General features: G+C 34.4%; 1 protein-coding gene across 9 annotated transcripts; it reads left to right on the top strand.

Annotated features, from left to right (window-relative positions):
* Positions 1 to 400: 400 nt before the first annotated feature.
* LOC111060565 lies at positions 401 to 15,931 on the top strand. 9 transcript variants are annotated; one of them, XM_039439215.1, is made up of 4 exons: positions 401 to 496; positions 6,153 to 6,221; positions 8,801 to 8,892; positions 9,916 to 15,931. In XM_039439215.1, exon 4 carries the CDS (start codon positions 9,968 to 9,970, stop codon positions 14,243 to 14,245), a length of 4,278 nt encoding a protein of 1,425 aa, XP_039295149.1. In that variant the 5' UTR covers positions 401 to 496; positions 6,153 to 6,221; positions 8,801 to 8,892; positions 9,916 to 9,967; the 3' UTR covers positions 14,246 to 15,931. The 9 variants fall into 9 exon arrangements, with proteins under 9 accessions (XP_039295149.1, XP_039295141.1, XP_039295148.1 ...); XM_039439207.1 differs by having other exon boundaries at positions 6,153 to 6,225; XM_039439212.1 differs by lacking the exon at positions 401 to 496 and adding an exon at positions 5,048 to 5,399 and having other exon boundaries at positions 9,916 to 15,087.
* Positions 15,932 to 17,243: the final 1,312 nt, after the last annotated feature.

Genomic DNA, 17,243 nt, shown 5'->3' with positions numbered 1-17,243 from the left:
GCGCATGCGCCGTTGCTGCATGTTTCACAAACTTGGGTCGCTCTACAGTCTCAAGTGATGCAAGGCCAAGCAAGGAGAAACATAAGTGAGCCGACGAAAAACTGGGTCGATTACTATTTCACACTAACGACAAACTGGGGTAACGACAGATCGGGTCAGCAACAAACTGGGTCACATTTCTGAACAGACCCAGTTTCTTGTGTCAAGAGGCAACAGATGCGGTTGATTTTTATTATTTTCTGCACCTTCCGATAAATCGAGTCAACGATAGACTAGGTTACATTTCTGAGCAGACCTAGTTTGTTGTGTCATGTGGTGACGGTTAACCATTTTTTCATATTTCTGTATTATTGGTTTTGTGTTGTTGGTATACATGTTTTTTTTCCACTTCCTGTGGGAGCAGGCCAAGCAGCAGCACTCAGCAGCAGTAGTTGGAATGGAACGTGAAAGTGTCTGGAACTAACAACAAAGGAACAAATCTGGCAAGAAAAACGGGGTATGCAAACGGAACCTTTTTATAATTAATAGGCAATATATTTTTTGGGGGGGGTAATTCACACTAGTTAATGAAACTTGGAGGCTTTTTTTCATCATCATTATTTTCAGATTAGGTAGCCTACAAGTTTTGGCTTATGGCCTAATCATTGAGCGACAGCTTTTATCTCATTTATTATTAAAAATATCAAGTTTTTAATGAAAGAGGAGTAAAAATAAATTACTTTTTCAAGTGATACAATTGGAATTGATATTATATATATATTGAAAGTTGCCGTTAGGCCTACATGAGGTTTGTTTTCAAACAGCTAGGCCTATTTTTTCTTATTTCATATGAAAAAATTGAGTTTGTATCTCAACTAATAACTGAGATAACAACGGTCGCTCAGAAATCAGACTTTTACCCAAGTTTCCTTGAGCTCGAACTTATTTTCTGTGTATAATTTAATTTGGATGGTTTCATTATTATTTCTCCTTTATAATAATGTTTTTCATGTTAATTAACCACCTTTACTTGTAATTTTACGTTATTGAATTTTGATACTTGAAGGTAAAGGTTTGATGTTCGAATATCTAGGTTTTTTGGAATCTTTTGTAAACTCTGAAGACGGCATAGAACTAATTTATAGTTTTCCTGTTAGAGAGAGAACAGTTTCAATAGAATGAAGCTTGCGTTCTTGTTTGTTTGAGGCCTATATAACATAAGATTCACACATATGGGACTGCAGTGCGGTTGCGATATGGGATTGCGGTCATGTTGGGTCGCTATCATTCACACGTAGGGGACTGTGCTGTGGCCGTGCTGTTTTGCTCTGTATTACGTCATTCCAGTACAATCACTTCATTACTTCAGTTACAGAGATTGATTTCGACAAAGAGGATGTCATTATAGCGGTTGGTGCGTTTATTGTATTAGAAGAAGAAAGAGGTAAAAATATTGGGTGCCCCAGCTGTGGAGAGGGAGAATTCAACATAATATTATTGCGTCTTAAAAGTGACCAAGTGAAATTTTTCAAGTATTTTTGAACGAGTATACCTAATTTTGAGAATGAATTGACGATTATAATATTTTTAATACACGCCAGAATAGCCGGCAGGTGTACACGAAAATGCCCGAGGCTCTTCGGAAACAGCCGAAGCCGCTTCGGCGACCCACAGGGCATGAAACCGTGGCCTTGAAGAGCTCTCAAACGACACGGTCGCAACACCAACGCAGCACGACACCAGTACAGTCCCCTATTTGTGAATGACTGTAGGCTGTTGTAGCCATGCATTTCAAATGGAGAGACCGTTTTAGCAAATCCATCTAAAATCGACCAACCACAGTCTCATCGTAACTGCAACGCAGCACAGTCCCATATGTCTGAATCAACCTCAAGTCCGTAGTGCATAAGGACAGTTTTTGGTGTTGCCAGTGTAATGAAGACATTTAGAACAAATATGCACTGTGACTTGCTTGGACAGTGAATGGTGGTCTTAAGCCAAACGCACAGACTGGATAAAATCCCTCCCCAGGTGTACAAATGTTGCAACGCAAACTGACATTGTCCGTTGCTGTGTGCGTTGGCCTCCACGTCAGTAATACATCAAGACGAAGTATCCAAGCAAATCGCGAGGCATTATTTTTTACTGCGTTTATTAAACCAGGAACACCAGAATCGGCTGTTAGACACCAAGATGCTGACTGGTTAGTGTCTCAATCATATCGCCAGACTGGCTGCTGTTAGATCATCACTGATGATCCAGCTTGCTTCACTCACGTACCTGCACCATTGTATTCTCTGCGGTGTCGATCTGGCCGCACCGATCACAGGGCGTCTGGCGGGGATGACAAGCTGTTCAGTTCTGTAAAAACCAAGCCGATTCTACGGTTTCTCTGTGATCTCTCTCTTCTCTTCTTTTCTCGGTTTCTCTTTATAATATGTGATTGGAGGTTGATAAAATGACTCATCTCTTTCGACTCAATTTATAATTATTTTTTCACTATACAAATTCAACTACAGGTAGGCCTAGTGATGTAAAATTCCCGGGAATTTAAGATCGAGGAAATATTCCCAGGAAATTTAAGGGAAATATTCCCAAGAATCATAAATTCCCGGGAACTTAAGGAAATTTATGATTTGTTTAAAAAAAATGACCGTAACAGACGTTTTTTGTTACACATGGTGTCAATCACCTGTACAACAGATTTATTTAAGAAATATAAGGATGAATAACTTATAAATGGTAGTAAGTTCAAAGAAAACAGTAATTTGAAGCTCATATACTGAAAGGATAAATTAACACTCAATAAATCATTTAATTGCACCACTATTATTATGCTACTTTCATGTCTTACAAGTTGAATAAGATTTTTTTACTTACGGTACTAATAAATGCCTGTAAATCAGGTAAACAAAGTCAACAAAGTATTGAGTGTAATTCAACTTTCATTGCATTATTTTATTCAATTTCTCCGCACAAAAATAATTGACCCCCTAAATGAAGATTAGAGTAGAATATTAATCCAAAAATTAGAAATTATAAAATACAGCAAAATAGGTTTAACTAAAACAAGGAGCATACTCCAGTTTAATCCAATATTAAAAAGAAAATAATTTCACAGCTCACAACCTTTCAAGAGTCATTGAGGCTCACATAACTTGTAATAAGATACTAGTCCAGGCAACGAATGCTCAAAAAGATATAGAGGGAAAAGTTTGGAACCAAATTTTTGACCTCGAAGTCCTTTTAAGGATAGTGAGGGGGGTAAGCATATAAAAAGTCCTCAATCTTACCACACTCAACACTGAAACTGCTATAAAAATTGATGGAAAGCATAAAATGATGAAATATTACATTAAATTGAAGAGAATTTAATTCTCTACAACTCACTGTCTTTTAAATACTCCTATAGTCCAGTCAATGAAAGATTATAGAGGGAAAATTCTGGAACAAAATTTTTGACCCCGTAGCTCTTCTTTTAAGGATAGTAAGGGAGTAATCATATTAAAAGTCCTCACTCCTACTCCCTGTGTAAAAAAATTACATTTTTTCGATGCATTCTTGTTGAGTAATGAGCCCTGAAAGTGCAAAAAATTGGAAGAATAATTGTCTTTTCAAAGATTTTACACTTTTAAAAGTGAATATCTCAAAAACTAAAGAAGATACCACAAAACTCTACTGTACAAAACTTGTAGGAAATTTATCTATCTTCATTTTTACTCAGTTAGCCATGTCGCTGAAATGCATTGTTTCCCAGTTACATGCGTGTCAGCCAGAATTGAAAAAATGCAACTATTAAACTACCCTCATCCCTCAAGGAGTAGGGATGAGGACTTCTAATATGATCACCTTCTAACTAGTTCAAACAAGGCAGCAAAGTTAAATATTGTGTTTCAAACATTCCCTCCCAATTTTCCTGACCTGACAATTGATCTATTGTTGTTAAACTGAAGATTTCACACTCAACACTATAACGGCTGCAACAATCGTTGGGAGATGCGTAAAATAATGAGACCATAGATGACATTGAAGAGAATATAGGTATTGCTCTATGAGCTCATGATTAGCATGGATTTTTTCAATAAATCGTTGAAAAGTTATAAGGCCAAAAAGATGAAAAAATCGGAGCCGGAAGGGGTTTTCTTCAAAATGTGATACCTTAGAGAGCTCATAAATAGAAAACTATGAGAGATATGGAAAAATGTTGGAAATGAAACTTGTAGGATAATTTTAGAGCTTTAATATTATGATTGTGTTAAACAAAAATTTCCTAAAGGCGCATATTGTTCGAGATATATGCAAAAAAACAATATGGCACTTTCAAATCACCCCCACCACCATAGCACAGGGGGTAGGAGTGATGAATTTTGATATGTTTACCCTCTTACTACCCTTGAAAGAGCTACGGGGTCAAAAATTGTGTTCCAAAATTTTCCCTCTATAATCTTACATTGACTGGACTATACGAGTAAAAAGACAGTGAGTGAGTGAGCAAAAACAGGCTCAAAGAACGATGATTTATTGATTATATCAATGTAGAATGTGGCTGAGCTTGATCAATATCGATAGAATGATGATTTATTGATTATATTGATGTGAAGTATGAGTGGGGTTGATCAATTTCAATTATTTTTAGAACAATTTTATAAATTCCCTCAAGTTTCCATAAATTCCCTTAAATTCCCAAAATTTCTTTGCCTCGGAAATATTCCCGGAAATATTGCCAAATCATAAGTTCCTTCCCACTGGGAATATTCCCGATCCACATCACTAACTACAGGTGGCATAAAATTGTTATGGTACTTTTAGTGTTAATACAATGTCAAAATGAATATACTTGTAAAGAAGCCCTGAATACTGGATGTGAAGAAATGAGGGAGATGTTCTATAATTTACATTGTATCAATTTTATTATCAGACCAATTTTGTGTTCAAATAAAATGCTTCTTTTGATGCGGGCCTTTTGTGTGCAATTCGAACTTATCTACTCAGTATCACTAGATATTGATAATTCTTATGCAATTTTGGATTCTACTGTCTGGTATTTATATACTGTGGACTTTGTTCAATTGATAACAGAGAGGCCTATTAGCTAGTACTGTTGCTATCTGTTGGTTTTCATGTCTTATCTAAATTTGATTTTGTTAAACAAGATAGCATTCTATTCATGTGTATGTTCGTTTGATTCGTAAGGAACCCTTTCGATTTTCCATATTGGTCGTTGAATTTATCCATAGTATATCATGTCTTTCTGATACGGTGTACGCATTAGTAGGCCTACCCATAGAACTTACTTACTTCTTACTTTCGATGTCTTCCTCACGGTCCTGGGATCGGGGAATCGTCAATGGATTTGGTCTCCTCTGTCAGAGTCGTCAAGAAGGTGTATAGAGTATCTTGCACTATACTCTAAGGTGGTGGTACGTATGCTCCTCAATAAATTCGGTCACTGCATAGTACGGTCTTGCAATGAGGTATTTTTTCAGCTGTCTATGGAATGTTGTCCGTGAATCCCTCAAAGTCTTCAGGCTGCCCGGTAGATAGTTGAAGAAATGTGAGCCTACATAGGTAGGTATGTTCTTGAATTTGCCGAACCTGTGTTGCGGAAGGTGAATGTTCAGCTTGCTTCTTGTGTTATGAATGTGTTGGCTATTTCTGAGATTCGGGCTTGAGTCTATGGCAAGGGTTATGGTTTCAAGTACATATGTAGATTGAGACCACTGTAAGCATTTGTTTTTGACGACAAATAATGGTCTACAGTGCTCCAGTGCATCTATTCTTAGGATGGTTTGCCAGGCTTTTTTATGACTTCGTAGAACTCTGTCCATGTGCACCTGCTGAACTGATTCAAGAAAAAGTAGGAATTTGTTTGGAAATGCTTTTTACCAGGTAGAACATCATTACTCGATTTTATTAATCCATTTTGACTAGTCCAAATATCTATTCTTTAGTCTAACTGTATTTTTTTCCACTAGGGCTACTTGATTATAGTTTTTGCTTGGAATAACTAGTGCTTTTTTTCAAGAGATATAAAATACTATTTATTTCAATAAAAACCCTATTTTTTGAAAGTGTGTATCCATAGCAGGACATGGAGATAATCATAAATATATTATAAATGTATTATTGGATGAGAATGGAATTAAAATGGTTGTCTCTCACTCATCACTCAGGATCAGACTTGGATTTCTGTCGGGGACAACAGGAACACGACGAGACTTGGCAATTCGGACAGCGTTCTGGTAGGTGAGTCATTATTCTTTATTTCCCTTTAGTTCGGAATTCTAAAATACTGTTTTGAAACATGCACTTATTTCAATCGGTCGTTCCTCTTATTATTACTCACGTACAAATTTAGGATTCATTTATATTGATCCAACTAGCTGGCCCGGCGAACTTCGTACCGCCAAATAGTTAATGCATCTCATGACAAACTTTAGTTGGATGCAAACCTGAGGAGGCGCGATGCAGCATTTTGCATCCAGGTGCTTCTTGCTTATTGGTTTGAATGGAAGAACTCACACACACTGAATCGGGCATGGCGTGAAACGGTGTGATAAGGCAATCTCCATAACATCAACACTTTGTATCACCTAGCCGCGCCTCCTCAGGTGTGCTTAGCCTTAGCTTAATCTGATGCACTATAATTATTTTTATGAAAATTATCCAACAGTATTTACATATATCTCGATATGGACTTCCTATATGATGCTTAGTTAGTTGTGCAGCAGTTTGTATTTTCAGTTATAGTTGAATGCAGCTTGCTGGAAATTGAATGGTATATCTCCTTGCTGCTGATTTTCCCGTGCATATTATAAATTTACAGCATTTCGAGCTCTACGACCCAAGTTTTGGACGTCGTTCGTACCGCGGCATTATTAAGAATTAAAATTTTGTGAATCAGTAGAAATAAAATTGAAAAACAGATCTACCGACGGCTGTTGTATGACGCAATGATTATAACAGCTGATTTTTATTTTTGTGTGTGGCCAGCTCACAAATCTTCTCCCATAAGGATTACATTAACTTTGAAGGAACGTAGGGAAGAGTCCTGAAGTCGGATTTTAAATTTGATAGACCATAAACCTGGTCCTGAATATAACAAACACAACTAAAAAAAATCATCAAATTCGGCACACACATAAAAAGTTATTGAATGTCAAAATTTAAGGCTCGATTTTTATTTATATAATTTAGATAAACTTTATGAAAATTGCACATCTGCTGTAAAGTAAGCTACTAATACGCCTAAACCTCAAGTTCAATGTTTATTATGAATAACATTAATTATTTAATAATAATATAGTAATTATTTAATAATAATATTATTTAATAATTAATTATTTTATAATAATATATTTAATAGCCTAGACTTTTCCCAACCAACCTGACTTTTGAAGAGTTTAACGTGTTGACAGTTAGACAGTTGTATGTAATGAATGTAGTGAAGTATATATTTAAATATAAAAATAATTTCATTTGCACTAATAATACTATCAATACAATTTAAGACCCACCTCAAATAAGTACCTAATCTATCATACTAACATTGAAAATATTAGAAGACAACTCATATATTCAAGCACTAAAATTATGAATAAAATTTCTGAACAAATTATTAGCTGTGCCAAGATAACAAAAAAAGTAAAAACAGATATCAATGCTTGGATCAAAATTAACTACTTCTTCTACCTTTGAGAACTATAATAAGTTAACAGAGAACTTTTCTGATTAGTGCGCTCACTTCCCCTACTTGTGCTCTATCACATCCCTTTCCCAATCCTTTCCAAAAATTCCAAGGATCAAAAGCCTTCCTATGACATGGATAGCCATAGTTGGAAGAACTTTTGATCCTCTACCCTTCTTCACCACATAACATGTATAAATTGCCTTCTAATATTGTAATGTGTTCCCATATGTATGTTATTTATTTTATACTGTAATGTTTTTTTATTGATGTAATTAATTTTTATTTCATACTGATGTATCTTATGTGTGTGTGTGTGTGTGAATAAATAAATTGAAATTGAATATTTTATCAACTCAGATCCTTGCTTTAGCCTCTGTATATTCATCTATTTGTACAATCACAAATCAAAATGATTGCGGGAGAACAATAAGCTAAGCCGAAAATTGTATTGTAGTTAATGCGGGTTATAGTCGAATATAGGTGTTTCTTATATTATGTCAAATTTCTGAAATTTGTAATCATGCAGGAGCTTATTCTGTAATAGGAATGAGAGTAAACACGACATAGTACTTGATACCTTAAGAAAGGTTTTTAATAACTTGAACTATACAGGTTTCGAATTGGAATGAGTTTGTTTGGAGACTTAGTAACAGTAATAACAAATTCAAAACATATGTTGTTATACTACATTTTCATTATTGTTTTTTGAAAATAACTGATGAAAAAGCTCTCGCGCTTCACTTCGGTATTTCAATGAAACTAACTGAAAGCAAACTGGAAAGTTGTAATTACTGGCGAATTTATTATATTTATTATTTCTCCAATTTATTATAGGGGTCAAGTATATAATTTAACCAGTAAATTGAGTATTTCCATGAAGGTAAATATTTCAAATAATTTATTTGGTAGTAGGGTAGATCATGTTTAGTTAGGATTGAAATAGCTGGGCTACCATGATGAGTAGAGTTTGCAAGGAAGGTCAAAGGTAGTCATGGTAAGATAATTAACAATATAACATATTTACTTGAATTGTTATAGAAGAATTGTGACTTTTGAATGGAATACACACCATCTGAAACAGGTTTAATATTTAATATTGTTGTAAGAGTGGCTTTATTGTGATGTTTGCAGTTGTGAATGGTTGTGAGTTGTGACTAGGACGGCCCACCTGGTCTCGGCCACATGTGCAAATCATCACCAGACCAGTCGTCAAACGAGAAAAGGTAGGTACCGTTTCAAGTTATTCTAAATCAATACGTTATAATTTTCAATAATCCTCATTTTTCAAACTAAAACTTAGTTGCTTTAAAATAATTTTTTTATCCTAATGCTTTGGTTTGACGTTGAACCAAGTTAGTTTCAAGTAGCCTTTGAGATTTTATTGAACCTGATAGACAAAAGAACTGTTGAATGTAAAATTTAGGAATCAAAAAGTAATACAAAACGTTTTTAATGGTACATTTTAACAGAAAAATATAATATTAATGATCAAGCACCTTGCTATGGATCCTCATTTACCCTTATTTACAAAAATCAAGGCATCTATTTTTAAATAAATCTAACATTATTTATCATAAATGAAAAGTTGATGAGTAAACATTGATTATACTTTTACAGTCGGGAATTAATGAGAAATTGCATTGCTTCAAATGCTAATTAATGAATAATTATTATTAAACGAAAATCCAAATTTGGATATTACTTACACTTTTTGTGAACATACATTACCCAACAAATACTTTATAGAACATTAGCTTGGGTTGGAAAATGCATGTGTTCTACTTTAAATAACTCAGAAACCAAGTCTGCTACTATATAAGTTTCTGTTACTTTTAGTTGCAAGTATAAGTTGTATTTTTCAACTAAGAATGCATACATCTGATACAATTTTCAATGCATTGCCAGCCTACTCAACTTGACTGTCAGTTGATGAATTGAGAATTCATCTGAAAGCAGAAATGGAACAGCAAGAGTTTATTGATAGACTGTATTGAAAGAGCTGGTATATCTTGGAAATTTGTTTTGTGGTGATGATGTGATGTCATTGAAGTGCCACTATACCTTCTTTATTGAAGAAATTGAGAGACTGAGGTACCTATCAAATTATTAGGATTATTTTTTATTTATTTATAAATAAGTGTTTATGGCAATGTCAAGGTGAAGAGAAGAGAATAGAGAATATCATTTTTTCAATCTTCATTTAATGCTTCTTTTCCAATAACCGATTTTTGTTCTTTCTATTCTAGTGGACTGGACAATTTATAGTGGACTTGACATCATTGGATTTGGACAGTCAACATGGATATCTCGACCAGTGTGAGGGATTGGTTGGATCTCTTCACTCATGAGTCAGTGATGAACGCTCTGGTAAGAGATATATTATCATCATCTTCAACAAAATCATCATCATCATCATCTGTGGCAGATAAACGCCTTACATGCTTGATTTTCAATGATTCTATTTCTGGTTCGGTAAGAAACGAAAAACTCAAGCAAATCATAGAATCAATGAGGGACACTTATAGTGACGCATCACACAGAAGTGGCACTGGTGATTCCAACCATTCTTCATTGTTGATTAATCAAGACTCGTCTACACCTAAGTCTTTGCTTCCAAACAACTCTGGAGCTGGGGATGAAGTTGAAACCACTGATGTCAAGTGCTTGAAGCAAGATTCGTCTACACCTAAGTGTTTGCTTCCAAACAACTCTGGAGCTGGGGATGAAGTTGAAACCACTGATGTCAAGTGCTTGAAGAGTGAATGTGATGACTGTCAGATCACCTCATATGGAAGTATCTGGGCGTCCAAACTAGATATCATCCAAAGTTCCAGAAAATCAACAACAAACACCTCTGATAGACCTCAATCAGGTGATGTTTTTCTCTCGAACGGATTGATCAAGCTAGTACAGGCTCTCAAGGACACCACAATCACTTCTCTCAATCTTAGTCGTAATGGAATAGATTGTGATTTGCTGATTGATTTAGCCCAATACTTGCCCAGCACACAAATCAAATCACTTGATTTGAGTAAAAATAGTATCGGCCTAAAAGGTTATGATTATTTAGTTAATATTGTGGGAGAAACTCAAATATCTTCTCTGAATATGACTCGAAACTCTTTTTTAAAGGTAGTGACAGACAGGAAATATTCAGAAGAAAATGAAAGCTTCATTGATGAAGAATATGATGAACCAATTCATTGTAATGGTGAGTGTAACTCCACTGACAGAGACCTAGATGAAACTGTAGAAGAAGCTACTAGATCAGTAATTAATATGCTTGACTCCAAAAGTATAGACCCAAGTTGTGTTTTACCACTTTTGAAAAACTCTAAGGTGGAACTCTTAGATCTTTCTTTTTCTCGGATAAATCCTAAAAGCTTTGCATCATTTGCACCATACTTGTTAGATTCAAGTCTTACTATCCTTGATCTATCAGACAATGAATTGGGCAACGATGGTGTGAAGATTCTAGCTTCAGTGCTGAAAAACACAAAAATTCGGTCACTAAATCTAAGTGCCAATCATATAAACTGCGATGGCTTGAAAGTATTTGCTCCCTGTTTGGTGGATTCTCAGATTACTTCCTTGAATCTATCTAGGAATCGATTTGACTTTAATGGTATGAACAGTCTAGCTCTTGTTCTGCCAAACACGAAAATAACCATCCTTGATCTGAGTAGTAGTTGTTTTGGTGAAAGATGCTTTGAGATGTTATCGGCCTGTCTGGTTCACACAAAAATAACTTTGCTCAGCTTTGCAGGAAGTCTTCCTAGAGATTACAATGAAATTGAATCTTTAGCTGTTGGCATCAAAGAGTCACAAATAAGCGGAATCGACGTTGGTTACAAATTTACATCACCTGCATTATGTTCAACTGCTATTGCTCAGCTACTCTCAATATGTGTGTTGAGTTCACATCTAACTTCTATAACTTTGAGTCACTGTAGAATGAACTGCTCTGTTATGGAGGATTTAGTAATTGCTGTTGAGAACTCATATATTACATCTATAAAGTTTATAAACATTTCCATGACCTGCGAAGTTATAAAAATATTTGTATCATGTGTTGTCAATTCAAAAATTACTCATTTGCGTTTGAGTAATAGACCTATACTAGACATTGGTGCTGTGGAATGTTTGGCACTTGCTCTAAAAAATACACAGATCTCATGGCTCGACCTTAGTAACAATGGGTTGGACTGTAAAAGTTTGATGGTTTTGGCACCATGTTTGGCAGATACAAAACTGGAATATCTCAACCTAGAAAATAATAAAATAGATCAAATAATGGAAGAAATGATGGTAAGTGATTATGATGAAGAGTATGATTCTGATGATGGAATTGATTATCGCTCAAATCTAGAGACAAATGATGTTGGTGTGAAAAGTCTGTCTCTAGCACTGAAAAACTCGCAAATAACAAATCTTAATCTTGGCCATAATTACTTGACATGCAAAAGCCTGATGAATCTCATACTGAGTTTGCCGGATACAAAAATTACAACACTCAACCTGAGTGGTAATGAATTATGTTGTAATTTGTTTTATTTGGCTGATATTTTGAAAAATACTCAAATTAGCTCACTAGATCTTGGCAATCATATAAATAATGTGAATGTACTAAAAAAATTTGAAAAGTCGAGTGATGATGCCTCACTTGACCTATCAGAAATGCGATGCTCATTCTTTTTTTATTATTTCTCAAGTGTAGATCCGTGGCAGACAATTTTCAAAAATATCACCTCCCTGAATCTTAGTCAAAATCAGATTTCATGTTGTGGAGAACTGAAAACACTTTGTCAGTGTCTATCAGGGTCGCGAATCGTTTCACTAGATCTCAGTGACAACAGAATCAATTGTGACTGCGTTTATTATCTAGCTCGAATACTGCAATATACACAAATTTCTTCATTAAATCTCGCAAATAATAAAATTTCTACTAATGGTGTCAAGCATATGGCCCACCAACTTCCAAAATCCCAGTTAACCAAAATTGATTTATCACATAACTTGATCACAGATGATAGCATTGAATACCTATCTAGAAATCTTGTAAATGCAAGTATTGCTGATCTCAATCTAAGTGGAAATCAGATTGGACGTCAATCTTTATATAAGTTGTGTGAAGGTGTTGCTGAAATCAATGTTCAATTTGACTTCATAAAAGATGATTCTTTTCATCATTTCAATCTGTGCAAGTATCCAGGTTGCATTATTGAAATCTACCAAGCAACTCATGTAACAGGAATTGATCATGTGATTGACTATGTCTGCGATAAAGCAGAAATCACAAAAGTTTACATCCACGCCTTTGGTGGTGTAGTTTATTTTAAATCTGATGATGGCACATACACACCTCGCAAGGACACGTGTGATTATCGCTTCGACATCGACATCAATGAAATTGAATTGATAAAAGATTCAATGTTTCCATTGTATGCATTCAAAAACATTACAAAATTGAAGTTGAATGGAACACAATTTAATTTCATGAATCATCTGAAATCTCTTGAAAATGGAGAAAAAATCATTGAACTAAGAATTGAAAACATACCGAACATGAGCTTGGATAAACTTGGAGACTTCCGTTTGAGCAACATTATGTATCTTGATCTGAGCAATAACAATCTGGGGGATGTCAAATTCGAATGCCTTGCTGAGGCATTAAAGTACAACTGCATGAATCAGAGCGACAATGATTATATGATATCTTTGGATTTGAGCAATAATAAATTGGGGGCAAGAAGTGCCCAAGTTCTTTCACAAGTTCTCCCATTCATACCAAAATTAGCCTACATCGATCTGCATGGCAACAATATCGGACATTCAGGATTCCAATCTCTCATGAAAGTAGTTGACAGAACTAACCTGTGTTGGCTTTCGTTGGGGGACAATAATATCGAAGACCAGTTGCAGGAAGACGTTGAACTATCCCCTTACATTGTGCCTCGAAAAGGTGCTGAAATACCAGTTGCATTCCAAGTGAGGTACCTATTCAGGCAGCTAGTGTCATTGGACACATCAAGTGGTGAACTGGAATTCACAATTCCCACAACCGTCTCGAACCCTCCTGTCAATATCACCCACTATCCCAAGCTGCTCAAGATCTATTCCGAATTCGAAAAAGATGTCAAGTATTTCAACGTTCATGTTTATGACAACTATTACTTGAGTAGTAAGAAACATGATAGGCGGCTCCTGGAGAAAATAGAAAAATTCGGAAATGAGATTGAAAATAGATTTTTATCGTTCATTGACAGGAACGTGTTGAAATTTCAACAGATATACGGCAGGGACAGCTTTGTTGTTCTTGTCAAGGAATGTGAACGCCTTGAGTTGAACAAATGTGTTGAATCTCTATTGATCCATCGAGTCATGTATTATGTGGATGATGATAAAGAGATATTGCATCCATTCGTTTATAGAATGATGCACAAATACAGTATACCTCTATATTGTGAACAAATCGAGCCAAACAAGAGGCAGCAAATAATTGCTTACTACCAGAATCATCAAGAAATTGAAGAAGCTGAGACACTAATTGACTTGTTAGCTTCTATGTCCACCTAATAATGATGATCTTTTGCATTGAATCGCGTAGAAATGTTAAGATTTCGTGAGTTGATAAATTTGTAGACATGACTAAAATTAGTATAATTTCAGTTATTAAACATGTATTAATTTCATGTTATATTGGCTGAAACTGATTTTACTGAATGAAACTGAATTTTACAGCAACTTCACCATTTTGTTGAAAAATATAATTTCAATAGCTATTTCAGAAATAGCTACATTACTTGAAAGATATAGGCTACTGTTAGTTATTATTTTTCAATTATCACTAAACCTTATTAGCCTACTAACATGTTGAGTTTGATAATTTAATAGTTTCATGTTTTCTATTTTTATTGTTTCAAAACACCATGTATTAGTTCTCTATTTATAATTTTCTTCAACTCAGAAATAATGAATGTAATTTGTTAATTTGAACATTTAAACAAAAATTATGTTATTTGTTAACACCTATGCCAATTATTGATAAAATGAATACCTCCATATTTTTCAATCAATTCTGATTTTTATATCGAAAAGAAATGTTAGAGTTTTAATGATTTGGTAAATTAATTTGAGCTTGTATAATGTATTGGCTAGATTAAATCTCCAGTCTGTTTATTCATATTGAATTAATTTCTTAGTTCGAAATCTTCAAAAATATCAGCTTAACAATTTGTATGTTACTGCTTCAACATTTAAGGAAACGATTGTTCCAATATTTATACTTCGAATGAGTGTTGATTGCAACTGAATATTCGTTTCATATTCGCTTCTATCTATTTCATCATTAAAAGTATTGTCAGTCAAAACATGTTCAAATTACTATATCTATTTTATATAGCTTAATGTAGTTTCAATTTTCGTTTGATGAGACCCCATTTGAGTTTTGTTTTTCAAATAAATATCTCATGAATGCTCTTATGTATTCATTCACAAGAATTGCAGAACATTAACGAAACTCCATTTACTCTGTAACTGAGCAACATTATACCGTACAATTTTCACAGCAGTTGTAGTTGAGGAACAAAACATTACCCATACATGTTAAGATAACACCTGATGTTAGGATTGTTGAGATTACAATGATTCACAATAAGCTGAATTGTCATTTCTAATTTATATAGTGTACCTGAATTAGGAGGAATTTACTCAAAATTATTTGAATACTTCAAAAATTTGTATGTTTCTTTTATAAAAATCCATTTGAACTTGATGATTATTTTTTTATAACTCAATTGTTGTACTAATTATTCGAGTGTCAGGTTTTCAATCTACTTCAAATTTATAAATGATAGAACAAAACAACTTGTAAAATTCAATTGGTTTTTGATTATTCAGGATTTGCTGTGTTTAATAAAATTGTTAATCATAGAGGAATCTGAACTGTTTCACATGTTTAGAAAATATTTAATCAAATATTGAGAGCGCTCTTTGATAAGGAATCACTTATTCAATTTAATATTTCATTACTTTTATATATATTCGCCTATATAAGTATATTTTACATTATGAATATAAGTATATCAATCTATGATTATGTAATCGGAAACCAAGTTATTGTTTGAAGCAAACTTACTACAAGCTTCTGTATCTCATCAACAAAAAAATATTCACGTAGAATGTCTGTTTAAGAACACATTTTTCAGTATTCTACTCATTTAAAATGTGTACTTTGGTTTAATAAATATTGTATTTGTGAAATATTTTATAAATTTATTTATTCATATGATAGTTTGAGTCCTTATGATGTAATTATCTAAGAGGGGAGAGACTTTCATTGAATCTAAACCAGTTTTGGGTGTAATTAATTGATGAACTGATTGAAAAATCGAGATTACTCTGTTGGATATCCATACTTTTCACTATTAAAATTAAACTAGAATTTTAAAAACACTTATGAAGTGAAAATGCACTCACTATATGGTAGTGACGATTGTTTCGACCTGGTGTGTGTCATCATCAGACTGTAGGAACTTACTCTAATGTCAAAGTTATGTGTGGTAAGGGATGAATGTGGAGGAATAGGTGGGTATGATGGAGTGGGGGTTGGTGGATGCGTTACTACCAATTGTGCACTGCAATTGGTGAATGCACTACCAATATTAGGTGCATTTTCACTTCATAAGTGTTTTTAAAATTCAAGTTTAATTTTAATAGTGAAAAAGTATGGATATCTAACAGAGTAATCTCGATCCCGTGATGCTTTTTTGAGTCTTCAGCGGACACAAGAGCCTGTTGAAGTAAATTAAGGGTATGGTAACATTGGATGCACGTATGCGCAAGTGCATAATATGTGCAGAAGAGAAACAAAATCTGGAAAGAGCCATAGAAACACGACATCCTGTCGTTGCCATGCAATGCACAACTGAGTTTCACCTCAGCCAATCGGATGTCACCTTGCTCGCTTGCATCAACTGTTGACCCCGTCAACATATGTCACCTTCTGAAATTGCAGGTGATAACCTGTCGTTGCCATGCAATGCACAACTGAGTGTCTCCTTGCTTACTCGCGTCAACTGGTCACCCCATCTGGATTTCACCTCCTTAGAGAGTAGACAAGTTGTCGGCATCAGCCGGTCACCTAAAAATCCAGTTTTTAGAGGTGACACTCAGACATCTACCCTCTTGCTTTAAGCTTCTAAACATTCTGCAATCGCTATCCGCATGAGATGAGGTATAAAAATATAATCAAGCACATGGGATACGTTGTATACATTTATTACTGTATATTAAGAACATAAACAAATCATTTTTGATCTCTAAAACAAGACCACTTGATATATATATTCCTTCCTCAAATAATATTTATTTTTCCTAATTTACTTCCATTTATATAAACTTTTAACATTAAACAAATTGAAACATATTAACCAAACACTGAAGAATTTTTGAGACTAGAATCAAACAATGTTGTAATAACCTCATTTCTATCAATGGACCTTTAGATTTGATATGTTATGATAGCTGATGATTAAATGCCGAAGTATACCTTCCCCAAATTCTTCAAGAGTAT

The sequence above is a fragment of the Nilaparvata lugens genome, chromosome 12 (assembly GCF_014356525.2).
Source record: "Nilaparvata lugens isolate BPH chromosome 12, ASM1435652v1, whole genome shotgun sequence".
In the NCBI taxonomy this organism is placed as follows: Eukaryota; Metazoa; Arthropoda; class Insecta; order Hemiptera; family Delphacidae; genus Nilaparvata; species Nilaparvata lugens.
The sequence above is the reverse complement of the archived record's forward strand: the minus strand, read 5'-3'. Positions and strand labels throughout refer to the sequence as shown.